The sequence below is a fragment of the Cyrtonyx montezumae genome, unplaced genomic scaffold, assembly GCF_038088225.1.
Source record: "Cyrtonyx montezumae isolate F1298 unplaced genomic scaffold, pur_monq_1.0 scaffold_9, whole genome shotgun sequence".
NCBI lineage: Eukaryota > Metazoa > Chordata > Aves > Galliformes > Odontophoridae > Cyrtonyx > Cyrtonyx montezumae.
The window spans coordinates 10,938,670-10,964,795 of record NW_027072100.1 but is presented as its reverse complement, the minus strand read 5'-3'; the positions used below and the strand labels follow the sequence as shown (position 1 = coordinate 10,964,795).

Below are 26,126 nucleotides of genomic sequence, written 5' to 3'. Positions count from 1 at the left end.
ATTGGTGTCACATCAATTAGATCTGTTCTTGGATACCGCAGTGATACTTCTGCTACTCAAAGGTGCTGTGCTGCAGACGGGTGGGATGCGGTGGGATTGGGGGTGGGGGTGGCAGGCTGAGCACCTTGCTGGGCTCAGACCTGTGTGCACATGGGGTGGGGGGGGGTAGGGGGGGGCTGGGGCCGCATGGGGAATGCAGCACTCGTGCTCCTGTGGTGCAGCTGGGAGCTGTCAGCCCTGCTCCTGCTGCAGGCTGTAGGCAGAGGTAATTTGCAGATGACAAATATCCCCGACAGTAAATATTTTTCCCACCCTCATCTTTCTACGAGCAGATAAGGTGGCAGCACCGTGGCAGTATGGCTCCTGGAGGGAGACGAACTCTTTGGCAGTCTTAAAAGTCTATTGTGTCCCTGCAATTATTTATAGATAAACAGAAGAAAGCCAATAAGCACTGAATGGAGCTGCACAGCTGCATTTGTTATGATGATGATGATGTTATCACTCGCCCACACCCACTCAGTGCATGGGAGCTTGCTGCTGGCAGCAGGCAGATCCCATCCAGCACAAGGAAAGACAGCCTGTGGGTTCCCTCGGTTCCCCCCCCCCCGCTGTCTGGCCATGGGGCTGCTTTGCCCCACAGAGACCCAACATCACATCTCTTCCAGTGTGTCTTCAAGGTGTGGCTGAGTCATGAGGACACAGGGATGCCGGGCTGGGGTGGCTGAGGACGCCAGTGGCTGACTCCATGGGGAGACCCATGCTGCCTCCAGCGCAGGACAGGGCTGGGAAGCACTGCACTGTGCCAGCCCTGTGAGCACATGAGGCGGCTGAGGCCTGGCAGCACCGAACAGCAAAGGGAGGACAGCTGTGTCCCAGCATCGCCTGTATGGTCCCACCACGAGCACAGCATCAGTGTGACCGTGGCCTACCCACAGCACCAGGTGGACATGTGCCATACAGAGTCCAGGATCCCTCAGCCTTGTGTATCCCAGTGCTGCATCCGTGTGGACCGTGAGCACTGGGCCCAGCCCAGCACCAAGTGCTTGGCCCCACAGCTGTAGGGTCATCACCTCAACACACACCAGGGCTGAGCTGCACAGCCACGCAGCGCCTGGGAGCCCTTAACTGGACTGCAGAGAGGGATGATTTTTCATTGCTTCCGTGTAGCAGGAGGACAGAAGTAAGTGACTACTACAGTTCGTTCACTCGGTAAAGATTTATACAATCACTTCATCCAGTAATTGGTATTCTGGGGAGAGAGGGAGCTGCAGCTCCAGCACCCGCCTCTATTTGTTTTCTCTCTGTCTTTCTCTCTTTCTCTCCCCTTTTCAGAATGAGTAATTTTGTCCCTCACAATCCCATTTAAACAGCATTTGCAGAGTGAATAATTAGTTACATTCAATTAGGTCTCACGCTCTCTCCCTTCTCACTTTGGGGGACAGAGACGCTAATGAGATGGCACACGCCCGGCGTGCGTGGGGGCCGGTGGGGAGAGGACAGCATGGGGGGGGGGGCACAGCCAGGGAGGCCATGTGGGGCCAAAAGCTCCGTGTTTGGGTCCCAGGGCTCTGTGCATGCCAGCCCTCTGCTGGCAGTGCTGCCAGGAATGGGATCACGGCATCCCCGGGCCGGGTGTTGGTGGGGCTGTGCTGAGGGGATGCAGGGCCCACCCACCAGCACTGCACAGCTCCGTGCAGGACTGCCGCTGGCATGCTTTTATCTCCCTTATTAAACCTAACATTAGGTTTTAGGAGCAGCCTTAAATAATGTGCCTCTGCCTTTATGGAAAAAGCTGCTCCGAGTTGCAGCTGCTCGGGGCTCTGGGATTTACTGCCTTCCTGATGCCACGCTGCACGTGTGCGTGGTGGGCTGTGGCTGCTCCCCGCAGCCCCCACCGGGCTCAGGGTGTGTGCTGGGACCCTTCCACCCCTCCCCGGTGGGTGCACGACCCCGGGGGCAGGGCTCGGTGCGGACGGAGCAGCGGGGAGGGGCTGCCCGGGCTGCGGGCCATGCTGCTCACGCACACCGAGAGAATAATTAAAGTTTAAATGCCATCTTTTTTTGTCAACGGCGTGGCGGAGAATAATTGAGTGTAATTGTTCCCAATGTATAACGGCGACGGCAGAGCTCGGAGCGGAGCAATAACCGCGGAAATGTCAGCAGCACCGCAGCTCGGCCCGGGCGGTGGGGCTGCGTGGGGCACGAAGCGCTGCGGGGCCGGGGGCGGCCGAGGGGAGCGGGGCTGAGCCGGACCGACCCCGGCAGAGCCTCCTCCTCGGGTCGCTAAGGGACACGGGCAGCGGGGTCCCCGAACCGCGACCCCACTGCCGCCCGCGTGGGGATGCGCGGGAACGCTCCGCCGCTCCGCGCCGCCCGCGGCCCCGCAGCGCCCCCTCGTGGCGCCGGAGCGGCTACGCACCGCCTCGCGCTGCGGTCGCGCGTGGGTCGATGACTGGGAGGTGTTGGTTTGTTGTCTCCCACGCATCCCGTCCGCACCGGGCCGGCACTGCCACCGAGCCGCTGGGATCCCCGTGGCGACCGCACGTGGGGCCACCGAGGGTCCCCCAGACAGAGCTGCGCTTCGGGTCTGCCCCGCGTGGCACTCTGTCGGGTTCTGCTTCGGTCCCGCCGTGGGCACTGCCCACTTGCGGCCCTCCCCGGCACTCCGCTGGGTGCCCCGACCCGGCTGTGCTGCCCACGTGTGGGCAGCTGTGCCCCGTGGCATCGCTGCGCTGGCAGCCGGGCCCTGTGCTCACCTCCTGCCCCGACTGCAGGGGGATCAGCCCGGGCCCTGCCCGGTGCTCCCATCAGGGGCAGCTCCCGCACTCTCACAGCTGCTCCTGCTCTGCGATGCGGCTCTCCTTGCCGTCCTCCTGTGCCACGGGCTGCCCTCCCAACAGGGTTTCCTGCACTGGGAAGTCCACCTCCTCAGGCTGCTGCGTCTCCAGCTCTCTGGGCACCTCAGCCTCAGCCTGCGTGGGAGCAGGAGGTCAGGGCCAGGAGCAGGCTCAGAGGGAGGAACAGAAGTCTCAGCCCCTGCCCGCACCCACATCTCTCCCTGGGCTCCTAATGCTCTCGCTCCCAATGCAGCGCAGGGGCCTCACTCTGTGTGGGTTCCTGGTGGCCCCTTCCCTAGGATAGCCCCCGCCCCAGCTCTGCAGCCTGCATGATACACATCCCTACCATGCCAACAGAGCCCCCAATCCATGGCTGCAGCAGACTCACCTGCTTCGGCCCGCAGTGCCTGAGGTCTGCAGGGAAAGGAGAGAAGGACACCATTGGGGAAGGCCCTGCCCTGCCTGGCCCCCAGCCCTGCAACAAGCTCTGAGCTCAGAGCTGGAGGAGCTGGGTGCCACAGTGCCACCCCACTGCCTTCCCCACCTGGCTCCTCACCTGTGTGCACCAGGCAGTAGATGCAGATGCCCACGAGGCAGGTGACAACCGCAGCTGTGATGGGGATCAGCACCGACAGTGAAGAGCGCCGGCTCGACTCTGCTGTGGGATGGGGTCTCAGTGGGTGCTGCACGGAGCTCCAGCCCACACCAACTCTGCACCAAGCAGGGTACAGGGCACTTACCACAGATCACATCTGAAGTGTTCGTCCCTTTTACCTTCACCACGAGCCCCTTTTCCTCACAGCTGCAGGCAAAGAACAAGACTGTGTCACCACGGTGGGACCCCACAGCCATGGGGTTGGGGAGCCAAGGGCATGTGGGAAGCGGCCACTGGGCCATGGAGGTGCATATTTGGGGCACAGCAGTGGGGCTCCTGGGGTGGGACGGGGATGCTGGGGCCCTGTCAGAAGCTGCTGGAACCGCCAGAGGTGGGCATGTGCCTGGGGTTGAGGCACAGGAGGGGGATGCTGAGGCTGGGGGACTTTAGCTGCTGCAGAACAGCTCAGAGATGGCTCGATGGCATGCCACAAGTGGCTCAGTGGGGAGGTAATTTCTGACCATAGATAGGAGCAAAGTGAAATCCAATGGCTGGCAGCTGAGGCGAGACTAATGCAGTCCAGAAGTAACGCTCACATTTCTACCACGGAATGTGAGTAACTATTGAGCAGCTTTTCACAGATGGGTGTGAGCTGGGGTCTGGACACACCACCCCCCCCCGGGCTCTGGCATTTCATGCACAGTAAGGGACAGCCACAACACCTGCCTCCAGCTCAGCCACCTGGGTCTCACTGTGGCTGGATGCCCTCACTCCTGCCTTGCACCAGTTTGGTGCTGTGCCCTGCAGAGGCCATCCCAAGTGCCTCGACCCAGTACAACAGGGTGGTGGCAGTGGGGATGTGCAGGGAGGAACAGGGCTGGGGCACAGGGTGTGGCTGACACTCTGACCTTGTCCAGAGGTGGCACGGCTCGGTTTTGGAAGACACATTGGAGAAGGTGCCTTCTGCACAGGGCTCACACGGTGAAGTCATCCGGGCCTCAGCCATGGCTGAAAGGAAGTCAAAGTTGCAGGAAGGTCAGCAGCAGTGCAGCCCTCACTAAGCTCTGGTACAGCCCCATGCAGAGGAAGCCTCCATCCCTGAGGTCAATGCTGCCAGCACATGGGGCCCATGGCAGGGACGGGAGCAGCCATGTCTCACCTGCCACATAGCCGAAGCCCTCCCTGCAGGGCTGGTTCTCCACACAGGTCTGGCAGCTGGCATCAGAGCAGTGCATGCCGGCCCGGCACTGACACACAGTGTTGTGCGTCGTGTTTCCGTGTCTCTTCACTATGAGGCCAGTGTCTGCCAAAGGGAGTGGGGTGGGAGTGAGCCTGAGTGGAGAGCAGCCCCTGCAGCCCCACACGCTGGGGACATGGAGCACTTACTGTCCTCACAGATGTCATGAGGCGTGCAGTGCCTCTCCTTAGTCCAGCCCTGCTGGTAGTGATCGATCTCACAGGGTGTGCAGACAGAGTTTTCCGTGTTGTCACATTCAGAGGCCAGCTTCTTCCCTGCAAGGAAGGCTGGTGAGGGGGGACAAGGGAGCTTTCCCTCACAGGCAGCAGCTCTGCCAGCAGGACGTGGGAGCACTGAGGGCTGTGGGTGCTGGGGTCACTGTGGCATGCTGCTCAATTGCCAAACGCAGCCCCAGCAGCCATGCCTGCAGGGCCCTGAGGAGGGGAAGGCATTTCTGTACCTGGCTCACATCGGTTGCAGCATCTCCCCTTGTGCTCATACTGCTTGTCAGAGCAATTCAGAGCATCACCAGACTGCCCATACTGGAAGAGAAGAGACTCATGAAGTGATGCTGCTCTGCCACACTCCTGCACAGCTGCGCATCCTCCAAGCCATGCCCCAAGGTGAGGTTTTCCTTGCATCACACTTCCCATGTCTGGGCTAACCACAGACCACAGCAGATCTGTCTGCACTGCCTGGCACTGCCAGCGCTCTCTTTGAAGTGGGATGACAGTGGCTTCTGTAGGGCGGCCCCGTGCTTTCCCAGATTTCCTACTGGGTGGTGATTGCTCTTCACCTTGGGCCCCTGCCAGTGCCACCAGTGCTGCAGTGCTGGGCTGGGGGAGCAGTGCCAACTGTGCCTCCAGACCCTTCCCTGGGCAGGAATGTCAAACCCACACAGACTGCCACGTTCTCCCTTGGTTCTGTGGACAGTATAAAGGGGCACTGCAAGGGCTGGCTTTGGACATCTGACCCTGTAGAGGGGAACTGCACCCCCCCCCCCAACCATGCGTCTGTGACTTCAGGCAGGAAGGGGAACTGAAAGGGTGCTCAAACACCCACCCTCCTGCTGCTTCCCCCAGGCCTAGCATTGAACCCACAAGACCCCACAACAGAGCTCAGCCACGGGCTAGCACGGCCCCTCCAGCAAGGACACCGTGCCCCACACACACCATGCCTTGCCTCTACACAGGCTGGGTGGGACTCCTGCTGACAGGGTCCTGCCCCACATGTCCCTCTCCACTCCCCAAATTCACAGCTGCGCCCCAGACCCCGGTGATGGGGATTCTGGGGCAAGGGAAGGCACGACGGAGTGGGAAGGATGGAGCAAGCCGAGCCCCGGCTGGAGGAATACCAGCCACGAGAACGAGGGACGTCGAAGCTCTGCTCCGGGGAGCAGGAACCGGGCTCGGGGCAGCCAGCCAAGGCCTCCCTGCGTCCTTCCCGGCACAGCGCTGGACGATGGCCCCGGGCTCGCTCCTGCCGGGACTGGAGCACAGCGGCCCGACGGCACCGGGCACACCCCCCCGGAAAGCGTCTCCGCAGCCCGGCCCCGCGGCACGGAGCTCAGCAGCACAGCCCCGGCCCGGCCCCGCTCCCCGGCCCCACGGGACGCCGCACTTACGCCCAGGAGCAGCGCGCAGAGGAGCCCCAGCAGCCCGAGCCGCCCCATGGCCCGAGCCGCGCCCATCCGATCCGATCCGCTCGTCCCGTCCCGAGTCGAACCGAGCCGTGCGGAGCCGTGCAGACGGTATTAACGCCTCGACCCGTTTCCGCCCAGGAAGGGGCCGTAGGGGCCGCCCATCCTGCAGTCACCGGGCTTTCGCTCCCGCGACAAAGTCCCCACCGGCAGCCCCCACCGCCCCGGGACTTTCCCGCTCCGCAGAGCGTGGCCAAGAGCTGTGCGGGGCCGGGGCTCTTCCCGCAGACCCCCGCACGGTGTGCCCTGCCCGGATGAGCTGGGGGTGGATGTCAGCCTGGAGCTGCCGCCCGCCTGCTCCTTCCTGGGTGAAGGAGGTGCGGCCACAGACGGGAATCTGCCATGGGAAGCAGAAGAGGTCTTTGTGCCGGTCCCTCGTTCCTCAGGCAGAAATCTGAAGTTTCACTTCACTTTTAAAAAGCCCAGGGAGCCCCTCAGTGTTCCCCACAGGCTCTGGCATCTGCGTAGAGTTCCCAGAAACACATCAGCCTGATACGGGAAGAGGCAAAAGGGCAGCAGGGCCCTGTGCCTGCCCACTGCCCCGGCTCCTTTTTCTCCATCCCAGAGCAATCCCCAAGGAAGTTCCCGGCTCCTCTCCTCCCTGCAGACTTCCCCTTATGCAGGTACGCGGGGGGGGACTGTCAGAGATTGTGCCATGACAACATAGCACTGCTGTCCATTCCTGCAGCCCCACTGTGTCCATGTGCCACACCTCTGTCACACCACTCAGCCTCGAGGACACCGCTTCTGCTGCTGCCATCCTCCGCACGGGCACTGCTCCAGTAACACCACCACTTCCAGGGCAGCAGGCGTTCAGCAAGTGTCCCACAGCCTCGCTGCATCCCACAGGGCTCACTGCATCCCACAGGGTCACTGCATCCCACAGGGTCACTGCATCCCACAGGGCTCGCTGTGTCCCATGGCCTTGCTCTGTCCCGCAGGCCTTGCACTGTGCCGCAGCCGCATGCCATGTGCTCCGCATTCCCCACCGTGATGTCATTCATTTCCCAGAACCGATGCTCTCAAGGCGCACCCACAGCCCTGGGGGAGCTGTGAGGACAGAGCCGAAGCCAAAGGCGGAGATGGGGATTTCTGGGCCCGGCTCTCGCAGGCTCAGCCTGGGAAGTCCCGACATCTGGGCGCCGCTGCACACCGGGACAGGTGGCCTTGCCTCAGAGTCCCTTGGGGCATCGGGCTCACCCCGCTCACCCTCGGCCCCGGGAGCGCCCACCGCCGCACGGCGGCCGGAGCGCGATGAGGGCTTCGAGAGCGCCTCCCCGCGGCCGCGTAACGCCAGACTACAATTCCCATGGTGCTTTGCGGCGGCGTTGGCCGCGGGGTGTGCCGGGAGCCGTACGTCAGCACGTCGCGCCGTGCCGTAAAGCGCGGCTCAGCGCCCTTCCGGCGGCTCTCACCTCCGCGCTTTGCGGCGGCGCCGTGCGGCAGCGGCAGTTGGCGCCTTTGTCCTGGCGGGCGGCGGCCTGAGGCGGAGCGGGCCCGGTGCGGCGGTAAGTGCGCGGCGGGCCGCAAGGAAGGCTGCAAGGAAGGCGTACCGCGGCGAGGTGCCGCGGGGTTCCGTCATTCCCGGGGCAGCGGGAAGACGGCATGGGGAGGGCCCCGCGGCCGCCTGGGAAGGGCCGGGCCGGGCCGGGCCGGGAGGCGCGGACCCCTCGCGCTGGGCCGGGAGCTCCGGACGCCGCCCGTTTGCCACCGCTGGGGGTTGTTGTGATTGTGTGTGCGGTGCCCGGGAACTTGTTGCGCGTTGCTTGAACGTACGAAGTGAGTTTCAGGGCCCGCTTCAGCTCTGCGGTCGCCGGGCGGGCCCTGAGCGGCCACACGAGGCCCCGAGTGCGTTATCCGCGGTACCTCGGTGTGGGTCAGCGCTCGGGATGTAGTGCTGTGCCTGGGGAGTGACCTGCCGGGCAGAACGCTGACTGCTGCCTTCCTTCCCCCCACCACCCCTAGCAGAAAGAAAGGGTATTCATTAATATTCTTTATACAGAAAGGAGGACGTCATGCCTACCGCAACTGGCAGCGCTGTGGGGTGGGTGTGCGCGGCCCCAGTCGTGCTGTCAGGGCTCCGAGCCCCGGCTCGGGCAGTGCCCGCCCAGCTGCTGTGTCCCCCGGCCCTGTCCCTGTGCGCAGCCACTGCTCCCTGGGCTGGGGCTCCATGCGGAGCTTGAGAGAGCATTCGTTTTCTTTCCCTTCAGCTGATGGGAGAGCACGCTGCAGCTGTAGGATCCAAATTAGTACCTGCATAAATGGGCAGGAGTTGGTGCTGTTAACGGGGAGGGTAAAGCTATGTGTGTAGCAGGGGAGTGAACTTACAGGAGGACTGAAGCAAATAAGGTGTAAGCACTGAGCTTGCCTGTTGTTTTTGGGGTGTTTTGTGCCCCCTTCCTGTTGTAGAAGTTCATTTTAAAACAAAATATTAGAATGGGAGATGTTCCCTGCCTTCCTGTGCTGTGGGGTTACGTGAAGGAAGACAAGCGATACAAATGTAAATCTAACAGTCTTTTAAAATAAAAAATAATAATCAAAGTTGTATGCCTCGAATCCTGAAGATGTTCATTTCTCATGTCAAGTGTGGTAGAAGTACCCTTGTGAAACCATTTTATGCTTTTGGATGTTTGGTGTGTTTATTTAGATCATGCTTTCAGATAGTAGCGAATGCAGGTTCTCGTTAGGGGCTGTGTTTGGAGGCATCTCGTGGCAGATACCAAAAGTCTCTGATGATGTACTCAACTTCACAGTATTTTTTTTCCCCGAGTTCCTTCCTATTCTCTCATCGTGTAATAAACAGGAAGGGATTGCTCTTCACTCTACAAATAGTTTTCAACCTTGCAGGTTCATCTTGTAACGGTGAATCCTGGGTGGGTTTTTTTGTCTGGATGTTGTGGGTGGATCTGTTTCCTTCCTGTGCTGGAGCTGTTGGTGCAGTGAATGTTGCTGAGTGCTCCAGCTCGTTGGGGGGGGGGGGGTGACGTTCCCGGCTGTGGACCCGCCTTCAGTGGGAGGTGGTGTGGTGGTGGGGTTGAGGATGCACTGCTCAGTAGTGGTATGAATGAGAAGCTGCCTTCCCCTGTCGGAAAGGGATCCAAGTACAGTCACTTAGGCACATTTAAAAGTACGCAGTGACATCTCATTTAAAACCTATCGAGAAGTAATTGGATCCTGTTGTGCAATGTTGATGAGTGTTTCCTTTCTGCTTATTAAAATACTGCTTAAATCTCAACGCTTCTTACCAGTGAACAGAAGAAGCAGATAAAACCATGAGTGTGTTGGAAAGCTACATTTTCGTCAGTGAAAAATGAGTTTTAATTCCATTTTAGTTTGGTGATGAATCATTAGAACACATCCATGAAATAGGTTAGGTTTCCTACCTCTCAGCATTACAGAAAGCTCACCCCAAGTGCTGAGACACGTGTTTTTTGCCTGACTTCTGTGTCAGTTGTGTTAAGATTTCTCTGGAGCAAAGCTTGCGTCAAACAGACCCGGTTGGCTTCTATTCTGCAAAGCTGTTAAGTTTAATCTTGTTCCAGTTTAATTTTAATGTCATGGATTGAAATTATATGCGTGGCCATTTCTCTTTTTTGCGAAGAGTTGGATTTGGAACGAAAGCAAAATGGCCCGAGGACGCAAGAGCAATAGCATCAAACAGAGCGACTTCACTAACAGCACCAATCCTCAGGATTTAGAGAGAAGACTTTTTGTCGGCAATTTGCCCACAGACCACATGACTCGTGAAGAAATGGAAGAGATATTTTCAAAATATGGCAAAATCAGGGGTTAGTATTTTATCTTATGCCTCTCTGTGGCTGGGAATTCAGTCAGAAATAACTGTCATGCTTGTCAAATGCTGTTTGCTGGTGATGAGAGGAATGACTAATGTTTTCCCTCGAAAGTGACCTTTTAATGATAACTTTATCTGCCTGCACTTTCTCTCTCTGAAAAAGTAATTCTTTTGAGTACAGCTGTAATCTAGTGCATATATACAAGCATGCTTTATCTTTGGGGACTGTGGTGTGATGTTATATCAAGCAAATCTGCTCTTTCGAGTGACTTTGTAGTCTCTTAATCAAGTCTTGGTCACTTCGTGGGCTGATATTTTTGGTCACTGCCTTGTCAGAAGGAAGTTGATCTATTTTTGTGGCATTGTCTTAAGAAATAAATTTCAGAGTTCTTAAGCTCTGCATTTTGATCCTAGCAGATGCAGATTCCCATAACTTGCCTAGACATTTCTGGGTAGAGCCCCTTTGCTTGTTCCGTCTGGTGGGGTGATGTGAGGCCTGGGTGTGGGATCCTTGCTGTCCTGTCCTTGTAACTGGTCTTGCCCTGCTGTTAATTTTTCCAGCCCTCAGCATGTACCATGGCTATGGGTTCGTGCAGTATGACCGTCTAGAAGATGTCCAGGCCGCTCTGGACGGTGAGAAGGGCCGCCTTTATAAAGGGTATAGATTAGGTAAGGAAACTGATCCTTGCTCTCCTACCTTAGCATGCGTTCTGGTAGTGAGAGTGCTTTTCTTCAAAAGCTCTCTGAAAAAATCTGTGAAACTTGCCTGGCATTAGTCTAAGTCACTTTTACCAGGTATGTATTTTCTTTGAGTTATTTGCTGTTAAGTGCTGTGTGGTTCGTCTGTAGCGTTTTCTCTTGCTACCTAGGTCTTCCTCTGAATTTATTTTTGTTAGTGTTTGAATGGGTTCTTGCTGATCAACCTGTAAGCCCTGGAAAGCATTGGTTGGAAGCTTCACATGCTTAGTGCTACAACCATTCTGTAAACCAGCCTGGGCTTCATGTTGATGGATCCAGAGGAGCTGGTCACAGTGGCCTGTTAGATAAGTACACTTAACTGGGATTTTCTTGTGCATGGGAAATAATCTGAGTAGCCCTATAAACACAAGGCACTTTAAAAAGGCCCTTTTTGGAAGATGAACGTAGTCCTGCTGAATGTGCTGGGAGCAAACTGAAACAGAAATGAATTGTTGGAAGTCTGAGCACAATCTGTTAAATGTGAGAGAAACGTTATTTCCATGATAACTTAAAGACTGTTTGATTTAGGGAGGAATGAAAGGAGCAGTAAATAGTACGATGGGGTAGTAAGCAGTGAAAGCCTGAAGGTGGAGATGATCAATGGACAGGGAGGGGGGGGAAAGCTGCAAGGAGACTTCACTATCCAAGTCCAGAAGTTGTTACAGGTACAGCTGCAGCTGTCTCAAATACTGATGTGTAATTATTTGGAAATAATATTATTTCTGATTAGAACAGACCACCCAGTCTTCAGTTAATGCTTCTTCATGCTCTTTTTGAAGAGTCAGAAGGTGTTCTTACCGTTTCCATTTCAGTAGCAAGCTTTTATTAAAAAAAAAAAAATTAAAAATGGCAGCTACCAAAACTTATCCTCCAAAAAAATTAAATCTGACATCTGAGATTCAGTGACACAAAAACCTCGTGAGGCTCTTAATGCTTTCCTCCAAGCTTTGGACATTTGGGGAGTTCCCAGGGCCCAGCAGAGTGCTGAGGGTGCCCAGCCTGGCAGCAACCCCAGCAGTAAATGGGTTGTGTTCACTTCTTACTGAGTGCTGGGTGAGGAAATAACTCCAATCCAAGTAAATCCTGTCAAACTCCTCTTGTACTGTGAGTTTGCTGGATGAAAGTAATAGTGTTGATGTAAAGTACTTTTGTAAGATGCTTGATTTGATTAAGAAGCCAGCACAATTAAAAGCAACGTAGCATTAAATGGAGTTAAAATGAATTTCTGTGCAGCACAGATGAAATCGCTCAGTGTTTTGAGTAGCGTTCTGGGAGAGTTGGTTCCTGGCCATGCGGTGTTTGCATAAGTGACTTGGAAAGAAAACCCACTTTCATGGTTTAAAAGGGAATGAAATAGTGGAGATTGAGTCACTGATGGCGAAATGATCTGGACTTCTTTCTAAGCCAAATGCGGGCAGAACTGAGCTTTTAATAAAGGCAAATGTGAAGATCTGCACCCAGCAGGAGTGCCTTTGTCATCTTCCCCTGTACCAAAGATGTCTGGGAGTAGGGAGGGTTTGGTGCCTGTGGAAGCCTGTTCTGATCTGCCTTGCTCAAAAGGGAATGTGCCAGATGGGAGAAGCATCAGACGATACTGAAGGGTTAAAGAGTGTGAAAAACATGCCCTAGAGAGAGGCTCAGGGTGATGGGATCCGTGTTCCAGGCAGACCTGGAGATAAGCAAGCTGTGGTCTGGTAGATGTAGGTATGATGAGTCTGTAGATGGAAATAAGCAGGTATTTTTAATTGCAAAATAAATGGTAGTTGGAGTAATTTATTGGAGCTTTGGTGGTTCCTGTGCTATGGAGATTCTTTAATCAGAATTGGATGTTTTGTAAAAAGATGAGCTCTGAGTCAGTGCCACTGCTTGACCTGAGATAGCAGTGCAGTTGAAGAACCTTGTTACCTGTGCTTGCTCAGGGGACTGTGCTGTAGGATGGCAGCACCCTGTCACCTACAGCTCCTGCAAGATGGAAAATGTTCTTTTTTTTCCCTTCAGAAGTTTGTCAGTGTTCAAGTACTTAATCTGTAAATACCGTTGGCATGAAATAAAATGTTGTTAAATCATTTCGCGTAAGGGAAGGATCCCTGTCAGAGGTGTTTGTGTCTCATGTGAACGTATTTTGTCCAGATTGAAACAATTACTTATAATTTGAAAGAAATGTGGTATTGAGTGCAGAAAATCACAATAAGTTTCTATCATGGCATTTTAAACAGCAAAATAAAGATGTTAAACTGAAAACGCAGGTAGTGTCTTGCTTAAATGAGAGTATTTTTCCCTAAAGTCAAACATTAAGTTAAAAATAAATGCAAGAAAGATAGCGACTTTGTGTATGCAGTGTAACTGTTAGATATAGTGGTTAATAGCACGAGGTGAAAGGCTTGGAGAGAATTCTCTCTTGCTGGATTATGGTGAAAGATCCATGAGTGCTTGAAGGTATTTTTGTATCTCCAGAGGACAGAACTGTGTAGGGAATGTGTGACAGCCTGGAGGCTGTTTCTCCAGTGTGGTGATATTGGCTCCCACTAGTCTGGGGCAGCTTCAGTTTGGTTTGAGGACAGAAGGCTGTTCCTTCAGCTCTCTTACTCCTGTATTTTGCTTCATGAAGCCAACCAGTTTTCAAATTTCTGATCTGCTGCTTCTCTCTGCATCTCAGTAACAGCGGTGCTTTGAGTGCTCTGTGTTAACTTCATGGGGAGCTCGTGCTTCAGGCTCCTTGCATCCTGCTGTATGCTGTAATGCTGCAGCAGTCCCTGGAAGGCAGTTGCATGTGCCAATTGAGAAGCCTTGCATTACTAGCTACAAGGGTAGCAGCATGCTCCGTTCAACAGGACTGGCTGTGAATTTAAGACTGGTTGGTACCAGCTTTCTTTCTCAGAGCTCTTCAGACTCTGCTTTTTCTCCTAGAGTCCATGAGTTGTAATCTGTTTGCTCATAGACTGCAGAAGAAAGAGGTCCTCTTATGGAGTGAAGAGTCTGGATGTAGACCTGATCATAAGCGTTAGAGGTTCACCTGAGCTGTCCACCCTATTTTGAAATCAGAAATCTATGAACATTTCATTGCATTGTACTATCTAAACTTAATAAAAAAAAATGTCAAAGTGACAATGTCTCTCTGCTGAATGGATTTTCTTGCACCATCTGGATGTTATTAAGCTTAAGTTGCTTTCATTTGAATTGTGCTGATGATCTTTTTTTTGTTCCATAGCATTGAACAGATGGGTTGATTATTCTTTACAGATATTAATAAAGCAGCGGAAAGAAGAAATATGAATAAGGCTTCATCAAGGTCCAGTCCGGCACGAAGGTAAAGTACCTGGAAGCAGTGAGTTATGCTAGGAAAGGCAGGCTTCTCGGGCACGAGCCCAGCTGCCTGTGCTAAATGTCTGTCTCTCTTCCCTGCTGCCACCTCCCCATGCAAACGGAAGCACTCAAGTGAGACAGTTGGGATGTGGCTGCTCCACCTCTAAGAGCCCTTCTGGCGCGGGGGAAACCTCATGTTTGCTGCTGACACTACAACTAAGTGTTACGTTTTGCAGCACAGGTCGTAGGAGACTTGTGAGGAAGAATAAACTTGCTATTTGCTCCTGACTCGAGCGTCAGAACATGAGGCACATGTGCCATGTAGAGATGGCTGAGGGGCTGTGGTCTTCTCAGTGAAGAGAGCTTCAGGATCTTGCTGCTTCTGATACCAAAAGCTTCCAGTGCTGCAGTGAGACTGGGAAAGTGCACACAAGCAAAGCACAAGGCAGTGCTCGTGTCTCTATTTCACTGTCCCATCTGTGTGTGTTCTTCACTGAACCAGCCCTCGCCTCTGCAGTTACACCCAGAGGGGTGCTTCTGCCTGCTTCCAGCCTCCCACCCCTGGGTGGGAACACAGCTCCTGCATGCCTTCTGCATATGAAGTCACAGGCATGTGGATGAAGACTTCCTTTTCCTTTTGGTGGCACTGACAGGGGTGCTGGAAGACGTGCTGTGGTCGCCATTTAGTATAAGGTGTGCATTTCCTTCAGTTTTAGTATAAGGCTTTGCACCCTAAGGAGTGTTACATCTGGATTTGAAAGTAATCAAGTTCTTACATGCACAGTGTGGTCTATTAACTTGACCTGTTTAAAACAAAAAAAAAAGTAAGAACAAATGGGGAAGAAAGTGTGACTTAGAAGACATCTACCACCAAAACTCAGAGAATGAGCATCTGCAATCCTTGATGTTTATACATGCTGCATTTCTCCTGCACAGTGCCAAGTGCGTGGGCAGCAGGCCCAGGAAATGCTTTGTGCATGAGGCCAGGTGTTCAAGGTATGGATGCAGCATGCCATGGGCCTGGACACTGTCAGTTGTGCTTGATAGTGGCAAGAAGAATGCTGCAGGTGCTGATGGCACACCTTTGGCCTTAGTGGTACTGCAGTGTGTGATGATAAAAGTGCCCAAGTAGTGCTGGGAGTGTGAGAATTAGGTGCCAGTGCCACAGATGTTGGACCTCAGGTCATGTTGCAAAGGATGTGTGGGGGAACATCAGTGCTGTGAGCATTGGGATCTGTGTGATCCTGTATGCACACACAGGAGTCTGTGCCCCTAAAGGAGCACTGGAGGCATGTGAGCACTGGGACTGGACCACCACCATGGCTGCCAAAGGCAAAGGTGCACTGCCACAGGCACAGGACTCAGCTAGTGCTGTGGGTACCATGGCCCCCCTATATTGCTGACACTTGGTTCCAAACAGCAGTGGAGGCACCAACAATAATAAGGATGCAGGCATCGAGGTGGAAGTCAGGCAACAGAGACTGGGCCCTGGACCACCCTGCAGGTGTGTGAACAGCAGCTGTTGGTGTCGGGGCATGGGGCTGAGCCCTGCTACAGGCCTAGGCAGTGGTGTGGGCACTGCAGGAGCTGGGCCATGCTGATGGAGGCAAGGGACTGCTGTGCCTTCATGCCTCTGCTGGCAGCAGGTCAGAAAGCAGAGGGGCCCATCCCACTGCTGCATCTGTAGTTGTGCTGCAGTTGTGCACTGTTTGTTCTGAATTTTTGTCTCTGCAGATAATGTGGCCTCTTCTGGTCATCCCCACCTCAGATGGAATAAATGTCATATTGCAAAACAATTACACTGCATCTGGCTGTTTTGCTACGTAGTCTTACAACCACAGGAAGGTCAGGTACTCAGCATCCATCAGAGCAAATCCCAAGTTTTCCCTGGGCTTCCACTGTCCCTCATTGCAGGCTGGGGGAGGAGGGGGCAGGGGAAGACAGCGTGCATCTCCTGTGGGCTGTGGTTTTGTACAGATCTCAAACAAAAAGCTGATTTGTGTGCCCAAGAGAGTGAAGGAGTATGCTTTTATATGAGCACGGTGTTTCTGTAAGGCTTTACATGCTTTCAGCAGCACCACAGTAGTATGTCCCCACGTTTGTTTTGTATCTGAAATACAGAAAATCAACAATCCTGGGTGTGTAACCCTCCAAAGTCTGCACTTAGGCTCTGCACATCCTCACTACTGTCTCCTCTACCTCATACTGAAATGTGAGTGCATCCGACGTGTTGCTCCTGCTGTCTTCTCCAAGTGACTGCAAAGTCAGTGCACTGTAGTGGAAGTGGATTTGTGTTCTTATCTTTCCTGAATTAGATGAGTCTGATAAAGGACTTTCTATTTACGAAACAGACTTGAAAAAGCTTTTTTTCTTCTCTCTTTTCCTGTGGTTGTGGAAAGAACGCTGCAAGTGTGTGAAGCACAGTAGTTTCTTTGCAAGATTTTATTAGGGTTGGGTTAGACTACAGCTAAAGCTGTATTTCCTTTGGAAAACAAATTATGGCCTCTAAAAAAACCAAACTACTGCACTGGAAAAGATGAAAACTGGAACATCGGTCTCTCCTCTGAAGACAGCATGGTACAAAGTCTGAATGAGTGGATCATTCAGATGGGACAGAATCCTGCTCTCGATGCTGATGTGTTGCTTGGGTTTGGTACCCTTTTAACATGGGGCATCGTAGCCCTGACCCTACAGGATCTGTAACCCTGACCCTACAGGATCTGCCCGTTCCCTGTCGGGACGCAGCGTTAGCTCGTTTTTTCTGCTAACAGCACGGAGCCAACCGCAGCACGGAGCCTACTGTGTCATTGCTCCCAACCAGCTCTTTTGAATCACGTGCCAGTAGCAAATTATTTCAGGTGTTCTCCTGTCAGAGACTTGTGAATTTAATGGATTTCTTGAATGCTCCTAGCTCCATATTTGTGGGTGGTAGGATATAGCAACTTAAATTTTCTCAAGGAGTTTGCAAGTACACGTTCGATAGATGATCCACAGCTGACATCGGAGGCCGGAGGCCTTGAGGTGGTGGTTTCTGAAGTGCCTGTTCACTCCTTCCACAGGTGAACTACAGTTCTAGTGATGTTCCAGTAGGGAGCTCTCGGAGTTGTTTTGGCTGAGATAAATGTTGTTATTAAGAAACTTCTCCAGATGTGTTCGCTTTGAGAAATGTGTTTTGGGGCAATTCTTGTTATGGGTTCGGAGGGAGGATTCAGTTCCTGAGAGAAGGTTCGCTTTGGTATCTCAGGTAAGAGCTGTGGGGGTAGCCTGTGTCGTTAGCAGTCTAACAGAATTGCCCTGGTGTTTTCCTCAGAGAGCCCTATGCCTACGGGGACGGCCGCGATACCAGACGCGATCGCTCCCCGCTTCGGGGCAGCCCACGGAGAGACCCCAGGGATGGCAGAAACGGGCGAGATTCCAGAGACACTCGAGATATTCGAGCTAGAGACATACGTGATGCCAGAGACCACAGAGACCCCCGGGACCTGCGAGACCTTCGAGACCCCCGGGATATCAGAGATCCCAGAGACTTGCGGGACCCTCGTGATGTCAGGGATTTTCGTGACCCACGGGAGCCACTGTATGATCGATACAGGGATCCACGGGACATGAGGAATCCACGAGAGATGAGAGATCCACGGGACATGAGGGATCCACGGGATATGAGAGACCCTCGGGACCCTTTGTACAGGTAATTCCTCGAGGTGCTGTCTGCCCACACGTTTTTATGGCGCTCGCTTTGTGATTATGTCAGTTTGAGTGGTGCTGGGCCTTGAACGTAGGAAGGTCACTCTAGCCAAGGATGGTGCATGCTCTGTGTCCTGAGGGGATCGGCTGGGTGCCTCAGTAATGAGATCTGAGGAAGGTCTGCGTGTGATACACTAGCAAAAGCTGTTGCCTGAGATTACGCTGGGGCGTGGGAACCACGGCTGCTTGTGTCAATGTTGCAGGCGGGATGAACCTTACGACCGCTACCTTCGCGTGGACGACTACTACCGGCGGAAGGACGACTCTTACTACGACCGTTACAAAGAGCATTTTGACAGAGCTCCTGTGAATTCAGAAGGTTGGTACCTTTGAGACTAATGTTTCAATGGCCAGAGCCCACGTAGATGCCTGCAGTGCTAAGGACAGACATATATCCACGGTGCGTTGCCTTCTGTGCCGCTAGATGGCTTGGTGCTCAGCTGTGCGCCCCTCGTTGCTCCGAGCAGATCCAAAGAGTGTTCTTTGTTCTTTCTGTGGCTGGGTTTCAGACCGTCTGAAGCGTGAGGAGCGACGCCGGGAGGAGCTGTACCGGCAGTACTATGAGGAAATCAAGAGGCGTTTTGATGCAGAGAGACCTGTTGATTGTTCTGTGATAGTGGTGAATAAACAGACCAAGTAAGAAAGCAGTTATGACCACTTTTATTCTTGTGTGGTGGTAGACAGTGGAATTAATCTTAGTCTGGCCTTGGAACTATTTCTCTTACAAATTCCCTTGAGAAGAGTGGCTTTGGAGCCCTCAGAAAGCTACAGCCTCTTGCTGTTGTGGGAATGCTGACTGGCTGAAAAGATGGAGAAATATCACTATATCTTGCACTTTACATACATTCTCATCTTGTCAGCTAACGGCACACCTTCTCCTGAAACTTTTCCACATACTCTTCATGTAACCCTGCTGGATAGAGCAGCCTGTACTTGTATCGTTCAACCCATGAATAACAGAACTTGTTGACGTGTGCCAGTCAGCGGATGGTGCAGAGATGTTGTCAGTGTGGAGTCGTGGGGTTGTCCATTTCAGAGCTCCTATCAGATTGAAAGGAGCTAAAATTTGTTTCAGCTCCATCCAGTCAGTAATTATCTGATCTGGATTACTAAGTCAGATACCTCTCAATGCTGTTAATACAGTGTGCAAGACATACAAAATCACTGCTGACAGTAGTCATAAATGATAACAAAAGCACGTGTAAAATTAACAGGGAAAATCTCATGCAGCAATCTGAATGCTCAAACCTTTTTATTGTACTACATGTGCAATTGTTAATGTAGAAGTAAAAATGCAGGCTGTGCCAGTAGAAACATACGCTTTCTTTTGCAATGTAAGGGCTGAAAGCAATTTTAGGAGGCAATTGGACTTGTGTCAAAAATGCTAGTGTGTCTGTGGTTTGGGGGGCAAGCACTGTGTTGGGAACAAGGGGTTACCCCTGTGCTTGGTACAGTGGAAGAAGTGCTGTAGCAATGGCACTGTTTGCTCTCTGTTTGTCTACAGATAGATGTATTGAAGAATAGTGATGGTGAGTGAAGTACAGAAAAACGAATCTGAGATGCAGACGTGAATGTGCAGGGGTTTGTTTCTGTATGTGGCTGACCTGTTGGACTGTGCTGGCTTTGCTTTGTGGTAGGGAGTACGCAGAGTCCGTGGGGCGGAAGGTGCGGGACCTGGGCATGGTGGTGGACCTGATCTTCCTCAACACAGAGATGTCACTGACGCAAGCCCTGGACGATGTGAGCAGAGGAGGATCTCCTTTTGCCATTGTCATCACTCAGCAGCATCAAGTCCACCGTTCTTGCACTGTTAACATCATGTTTGGCACCCCACAAGGTACTGAGGTCTTACTAGTGGCGTAGCTGTGCAGTCACTCTGAACTACACGAAGTACTGCTCTAGGATGTGTTTTCTCCAGTAGTTCCCCTTCCATGCTGTGACATACAGATCTATTAATGACTTGATGGCATGTCAGAAATGTGAATATAATTATTTGCAAGATGCTGTTGTACCTTATTTGTCCCTTGTCAAAAGGACTGCTTAATTTCTGTGGGGAGAGAATCTTGTCAGAGGTTTGTGCAGGAAAGCCAGTGTTCTGCTGTGATCATAAGCCTGTTCATGCATTGTTCATGGATTTTTGAGTGCATCTGAGCTTTCAAAGGTTACTCCTCCCTTATTGCATTCTCAAGAAATGCTTCGTCAGGTTCATCTGTGGTGGTGAACACCTCAGTGCACACTCACTGCTTCTTGTTTGCTTACTGACTGAAGAAGCACGGTTCCTTTTAACATGATGCAGATGTGGTGTTAGGTTTCTCTCAATTCCAGCAGAAATACAGCACAAGCACACTGTCAGTGGGCTTTCTACTTCCCTTTGTTTTAGTTTATATCTCCTTCAATTTAACATCTGTTCCCCTGCCAAAGTTTCTCCTTCACTGGAGCGAGCAGTGTATCAGATCTGGTAAGAACTCTGGCAATTGATTGATGCAGAGCTCTTTTCTAGATACTAAATATGCTGCACTTGAACTTTAGCATATCCCCATGAGTGTCCTGCTCCAGGAACCAGAGATGTGCCTTGAGAGTGCAATTCTGGAGCCTGTCTGAGGGCTCATCCAACTGAACAGCTGGAACTGTCTCTTCTCAGAGCACCGAGAATTTGTGTGAAAGGTAGAGGGAGCTGTTTCTCCTTTCATTTGGATGTTAGGCCCATCTGGGCTGGTATGAAACCTTCCCAGAGCCCTCAGCTGTAGGAGGGTTGGCCTTGCTGGGTGAAAGCCTTGAGCCTTGTTGGCTTAGGGAACTGAACTCTCGCTGTGCGCCCAGGGAGCTTTGCACACCTATGCTTGCAGTCCCTGGGAGGTGCCTGCCTGCTGGGTGTGAGGCAGCTCCAGCTGATGCTGCTTTGGTTTACTCACAGTGTTTCTTCTCCGTGTGCAGAACACCGCAACATGCCCCAGGCTGACGCCATGGTGCTGGTGGCGAGGAATTACGAGCGCTACAAAACAGAGTCACGGGAGAAGGAGCGTGAGGAGATCGCCCGGCAGGCTGCCAAGATGGCAGATGAGGCTGTGCTGCAGGAGAGAGAGCGCCCGCCCCCTATGGAGGAGGGGGCCAGAGGGAGCCACCCCCACCCCCCGGGCATTCAGACTCTCTTGAACCTTCTGGCAGACAATCGCTATCTAACTGCCGAGGAGACTGATAAAGTAATCAATTACTTGAGAGACCGGAAGGAAAGGTTACTGAGGGGGAGCACTGATTCTCTGCAGGGTAAGTGTCTCGGCCCTGAATGACACTAGTTGTCATATGGTTTTGTGGGCTCTCTGGGCTGGGGCAGGACATCAGTACTGGGATTACAGAGGAGTCCTGCTGTTGTAACATCCTTACAGAGTGCCCTTTATGGAGATGGATGTGCCTCCAGGAGTCCTGAGACTGTTCTGATCTTTCACATGACACAACTTTTTCATGGGATTCTCTCAGGGAAACCGCAGTGCTCCAGAACTGGTTTGGCAGCTGAACACAGGGCACCAGTTCTGTCAAGTGGTTTGGGTTCCCCAGAGCTGTGCAGCGTTTCTGATTAGAGAGTGGGTGTTCCCTGAGATCTGTGTCCTTGGTGGCTGTCTCACTAGTTTCCTTTAAGTGCCTCTTCAAGGACATCTGCAGAGCTTTAACTCCCTTTCTTTTCTTCCCAGCGCCCATGTCGAGACCATCTCTGGGAGCTCCTTCAGCACCATCTCTGGGCAGTCAGTCCAGCCTTCCAAGCACTCAGACTCATCAGGGATCACAGCCTCTGGTCTCTGCTCCTTCTGTTCCTGCATCCTCTGCTAATCCTCAGCAGGAGCTCCAGGCAAAAATCCTCAGTCTCTTCAACAGCGGAGCGGCAGCGGCGGCAGCAGCTGTGGCAAACAGCAGTTCTGCACCCTCTGTGGGCACATCGGGTGGCACTCCGAGTCAGAACTTCACTAGCATGACCAGCAGTCAGGCCCGGTCAGCACAGATGAGTGCTGGAAATCTAAACCAGGCTCAGCAGAGATTGCAAACTCCGAACACGCAGCTTCCTTCTCTCCAAGGCCCTTCAAGAAATGCAGGTCCAAGACCTGGAGCTCCTCCTCCAGCTCAGTCGCTTTATGGTCAGCACCAGAACCGTCTCCCTGCGCCTGGCAGTGTACCTGCCCAAAGGCCAGTATCCTCTGGTATCAACTTTGACAACCCCAGTGTACAGAAAGCCTTGGACACCCTTATCCAGAGTGGTCCTGCACTCTCCCACCTTGTGAGTCAAACAGTGGCCCAGGGGCGAGCGGGGTCTGCCACCCAGCAACCTATGGGCTCCTACCAGCGACACTATTAAAGCTGAGCTGTCAGGCCCTTTCCCCTACCCTTTGCCATTCCATATTTCTAGCTGTTTAAAGAGCCTCCTGACCTTGACACGGGATGAATGCCCCTGGATGTGCATGTCCTCTCCACTTCGTGGAGAGTGTACTCCCGGTGGCACTGCTGCTGAGTGTTACTAGTGCTGCCCTTCCTCACCTTGGTCGGGATAGCAGTGTTTGGAGAAGTCTCTTCTGTTTTCTCAGTGGCAAGATATGCAGAGAGCCACTTTGGGTATTCACTTGTTCTGTCCAAGCCCAGGAGTTGCTGCAGTGACAGTTCTGCGTTTTCCTCAGTCCCATGAGTGGGTGCATCTTCACACAGTGGTGCATTCTGATCTTAGTATAGTTTTGGGGGAAACGCTGTGAGACTGAAAGGAGCCGTGCCCTGCCTGGGCCTGCTGGGGTTGCAGGTGTTTGGGATGGGTGCTGTTTCTTTGCCTTTCTTTCTTTTATTTCTTCTTCTTCCAATGCCATGTAAGCCAGTTTCAGAGGGCAGTGCAGTGTTGTCCTCCTGCAGCTGAGCTGGGCTGTCCCGTCCTGGCACAGTGGGGCTGCTGAAAGCACCTCGCCTTGCCTGGCCCATGGCAACTGACTGCTTTGTTCCGAGTGCAGTGGTGGATCCGAAACAGGAGATCTTCCAGCAGAGGCAAAGATTTTAAATGGCCTGTTGGTTTCTTTTCCTGCACCCAAGTAATCAGTTTGAAGATCCGTCTATTGTATTTCATGTACAGATTTCCTTTTCTGACAGTCTTGCTTTGGGACGGTTGCTTATGTAGCTCAGCCACAGCCACGCTGATGAGCTGCCAGAGCTGTGTTGCAGATGCCCACAGCCCGTTCACAGGAGGTGAATGTCTGCTCTGAAACTTCATCTGCATTGGTGTTCTGTCCATCTAAGGTGGAGAGGCAGTGCCAGTACGCAATATCATGATTTTGTATGTTCTTTCAACCCTTTGGTAGCTGCAGTGGACAGTCGAGTGGATCGGGCAGTGATCCTTCCCCGTGTTTTTAACGTGCTTTGATACCAGAACACAGAACTCCTCTGCCCATGCAGTCCTTTGCACAGCCGCCCTGCAGAGCTGACAGATGCACTTCTTGGAGCAGAGGAGTTCCTTTTGTCCAAGCTGGTTTGTGTTGTAGCATTTTTTTCTCTCTGTGCTGTTAACAGAAGGACATGACTTTGTAATAAAAAGGCAGGAAAATCATTCTGTTGCATTTTTTCACGCCTGACAGCTCGAGTACCACAGGGCGTGTTGTTCCACGGCCGTGCTTGCTGGTGCTGTGTTCCAGGTAAGCTGCTGCAGGCACTGCCCAGTGCTGGGGGCACGCCTCGCTGCCTTCTGTGGCGGGAGTTTGCTCTGTGTCAGTTTCAGAGTACCTCTCAGGTGCTTCGCATCACCTGGTGGACTTGGAGCTGAGTCAGAGCCGTTCGCTGCGGGGCTCACGAGTCCCAGCGAGCAGAATCGCACTGCAGCTGTTCCATACACACGTGTATTTCAGCAAAGCTTTGGGTGCTGCTTCCCACAGTACTGTGTGGGCCAGGAGTGCTGGTCTGGATGTACGTGGGGTGTGATAAGAAGGGCGAGCACGCTCCAGTGCCTTCACCAGAGAACCGAGCCCAGCGCTCAGATGCATTCTGAGTGGTGCTGAAGCAGGAGGGGCCGTCGTGCCCTCGAGGGTCAGTGCAGGGAGCTCTGACACGTGGGGAGCAGTGGGTGCTGTGCTGCTACAGGAGCAGCTAATGAGAACTTGCCATGCAGACAGTGAAGGGTGTAATAAAATCATTTATTGCATTTTGTGCAGACAGGAGTCTAGAAAAATGAATACAGGTAAAGCAGGAAAGCATTAACAGGGAGCATTCAACAGCTGAGGAGCCACTCCTCCATTAATATCTGCACAGAGAACACAGGGTGTGTACTGAGGCGGCCTAACGCACGGTACTGAAGCGGTCACAGAACTTAAATGCAAACCTCATACTCTTTTTTTTTGTTTGTTTGTTTTGGTGTTTTTTTCTTTTTTTTTTTTTTGTATTTTTTTCTTCGTTTTCGTTGACCTGTTTTATTTACAAGGTTTTTAAACGCGATTGCATTGCTCTGCACACAGATTTTTCTAAAACAAAGCCTACTCGCTCACTACATGTCTATTGGAGTATTGCACTTGAATAGAAGTCACTTGGATGGACACCTAGCTGCGGGGGATCGAAGGTTCTCGGGTGAGCCGACCCGGTGCTAACATTCAGAACAAATATATTGCACATGAAGCACAGAAAGTGGTGGGACCGGTGACTTTCACACCTCCCCGTCCTGCATTTCCCATCCTGCAGCCCCGGGAGGGGCCTGGCCCCCCCCGCCCCCCCCCCAGCCCTCCCTGTGCCCACAGCCCGGGCAGCAGCCCCCACTCTTTGGGGCTGTGGGACCCCCGGGGCTGAACGGCCGCCCGGGAGCCGCGTGCTGCTGCAGGAGGACACGTCCTCAGCACGGTGAACGGCGGAAGGATGCTCCTTGGGGAAACTGAACGCTCACAGAGGCCAAACGTGCAGGGCTGGGTTTGTAAACTAACATGCAGCGCTGTCCGCTACAGCTGGCCCTCTCCAGACCGAAGGCGAGCCCGTCCTGCTGCAGCCGGCTGCTGCCCGGCGGGGGAACGGAGGCGGCCGCGCCCCGCTCCTGCTGCGGGGTGAGGATGCTTTTTCTTTTTTGCCTTTCTGCTCCTTGGCGGAGCCGGGGCCGCGGAGGTTGGCACGGCGCTGGTTGCTGATGCTGGGGAGCGATGGAGCCGAGCGGTGTGCCCTGGCCCCGCTCGGCAGAGAGCTCCATCCCTGACCGCCCGCGTGCGCAGCCCGAGGAAGGGCTCTGTGCCGCCCTGCCCCGGCGCTGCCGCTCGGGTCGGGCTCTCGCTGCTGTCTGCTCCGTGGAGGAGCGGGCTGAGGGCAGAGGGAGTGCGGGGAGCGAAGCACCTCGTGCAGAGGTGGGGAGCAGCTGGAAGCATTGCAGGCCGGGCGAGCACGCTGCTAGTGCAGCGAGCAGGCGGGTGTGCGCGCCTCCTTGCCGCCCAAGTGCTCGGTACCATTTCGGGAGGCTGCAAGCAGCACTTAAGCCGTACAGCCGCGCAGGGGCAGAGCCGAGCCCTCGGCTAAACCCGGCCTCCCCATCCCCTATCGCTGGGGGCACGGGGCTGCTCTCCTGCCTCAAGCTGCGCACACGGCAGAGCTGCCTGCGGAGGGGGCTGCTGCTGGAGACACGGAGGCACTTCGGGAGTGGTGTAGATGTAGGAGCAGGGTACAGGCAGGCACAGATGTGCAGCTGGGGTTTGGTTTGGTCCGGGAGTGTGTCCAAGGAGTCTTAAAGCCAAAAGGAAAAAAAAAAAAAAAAAAGGAAAAAAAAAAGCAAGCCAAGAAAAGCCAAATAAAGCCCACAAACCACTTCTTTGCTATCTAAGCAGCCCCATATAGCTTTGGCCTGGAACTGGAGGAGTAGAGGAGCTCTGCAGAGGAAGAGGGGACGGAGCTGTTCCGTGCGGGGGCACAGAGGGGCACAGAGCAGACACAGCGCTGCCGGGAGAGGGCAGCTCTCAGCAGGCTGCACTTGGAGTGGAAGCTCAAATCTGCTGTGAAACGAGTTCAGAAAAAGTCTGTAATTTCTTTTCCCTGAAAACTTTTAAGAAGCTGAATTGAGGAGAGCACGAGCCCCTGACCTGGCCCTTCCCCGGGCCCTGCGGCCGTCACACCTCTGTCCCCACAGCCCGGTGCTAGCAGAGCCCTGCATCTCTCAGTATAGATATAGATCTCTATATATAGACTTCATCTGGTTCTATTAACAT

The 26,126-nt window shown here is 53.4% G+C and overlaps 2 protein-coding genes across 3 annotated transcripts; one reads left to right on the top strand and one right to left on the bottom strand.

Moving 5' to 3' along the window:
- Nucleotides 1–2,375: 2,375 nt before the first annotated feature.
- On the bottom strand, nt 2,376–6,702 carry CD40 (CD40 molecule). The gene is made up of 9 exons (XM_065754576.1): nt 6,294–6,702; nt 5,130–5,211; nt 4,819–4,944; nt 4,592–4,735; nt 4,341–4,440; nt 3,578–3,639; nt 3,394–3,492; nt 3,226–3,251; nt 2,376–2,972 (listed from the first exon to the last, which is right to left on the bottom strand). Exons 1-9 carry the CDS (start codon nt 6,357–6,359, stop codon nt 2,829–2,831), a joined length of 849 nt encoding a protein of 282 aa, XP_065610648.1. The 5' UTR covers nt 6,360–6,702; the 3' UTR covers nt 2,376–2,828.
- A 1,080-nt stretch (nt 6,703–7,782) lies between these two features.
- Nucleotides 7,783–22,807, top strand: NCOA5 (nuclear receptor coactivator 5). Of its 2 annotated transcripts, XM_065754399.1 has the most exons (10): nt 7,783–7,876; nt 9,970–10,156; nt 10,723–10,830; nt 14,140–14,206; nt 17,513–17,890; nt 18,150–18,265; nt 18,456–18,582; nt 19,584–19,783; nt 20,881–21,210; nt 21,633–22,807. In XM_065754399.1, the coding sequence occupies exons 2-10, from the start codon at nt 9,994–9,996 to the stop codon at nt 22,286–22,288; spliced, it is 2,145 nt and encodes a 714-aa protein (XP_065610471.1). In that variant the 5' UTR covers nt 7,783–7,876; nt 9,970–9,993; the 3' UTR covers nt 22,289–22,807. The 2 variants fall into 2 exon arrangements, with proteins under 2 accessions (XP_065610471.1, XP_065610472.1); XM_065754400.1 differs by lacking the exons at nt 9,970–10,156; nt 10,723–10,830; nt 14,140–14,206 and having other exon boundaries at nt 7,862–7,876.
- The last annotated feature ends 3,319 nt before the right edge of the window (nt 22,808–26,126 follow it).

Coding starts and splice junctions, on each gene's coding strand:
- CD40 (XM_065754576.1), bottom strand. CDS start 6,359: ATGGGCGCGGCTCGGGCCATGGGGCGGCTCGGGCTGCTGGGGCTCCTC. Junction 3,640..4,340: donor CCGTGCCACCTCTGGACAAG/GTCAGAGTGTCA, acceptor CTTTGCCTGCAG/CTGTGAGGAAAAGGGGCTCG. Junction 3,493..3,577: donor CACTTCAGATGTGATCTGTG/GTAAGTGCCCTG, acceptor ATCCCACAGCAG/AGTCGAGCCGGCGCTCTTCA.
- NCOA5 (XM_065754399.1), top strand. CDS start 9,994: ATGGCCCGAGGACGCAAGAGCAATAGCATCAAACAGAGCGACTTCACT. Junction 17,891..18,149: donor CCTCGGGACCCTTTGTACAG/GTAATTCCTCGA, acceptor TCAATGTTGCAG/GCGGGATGAACCTTACGACC. Junction 21,211..21,632: donor GAGCACTGATTCTCTGCAGG/GTAAGTGTCTCG, acceptor TTTTCTTCCCAG/CGCCCATGTCGAGACCATCT.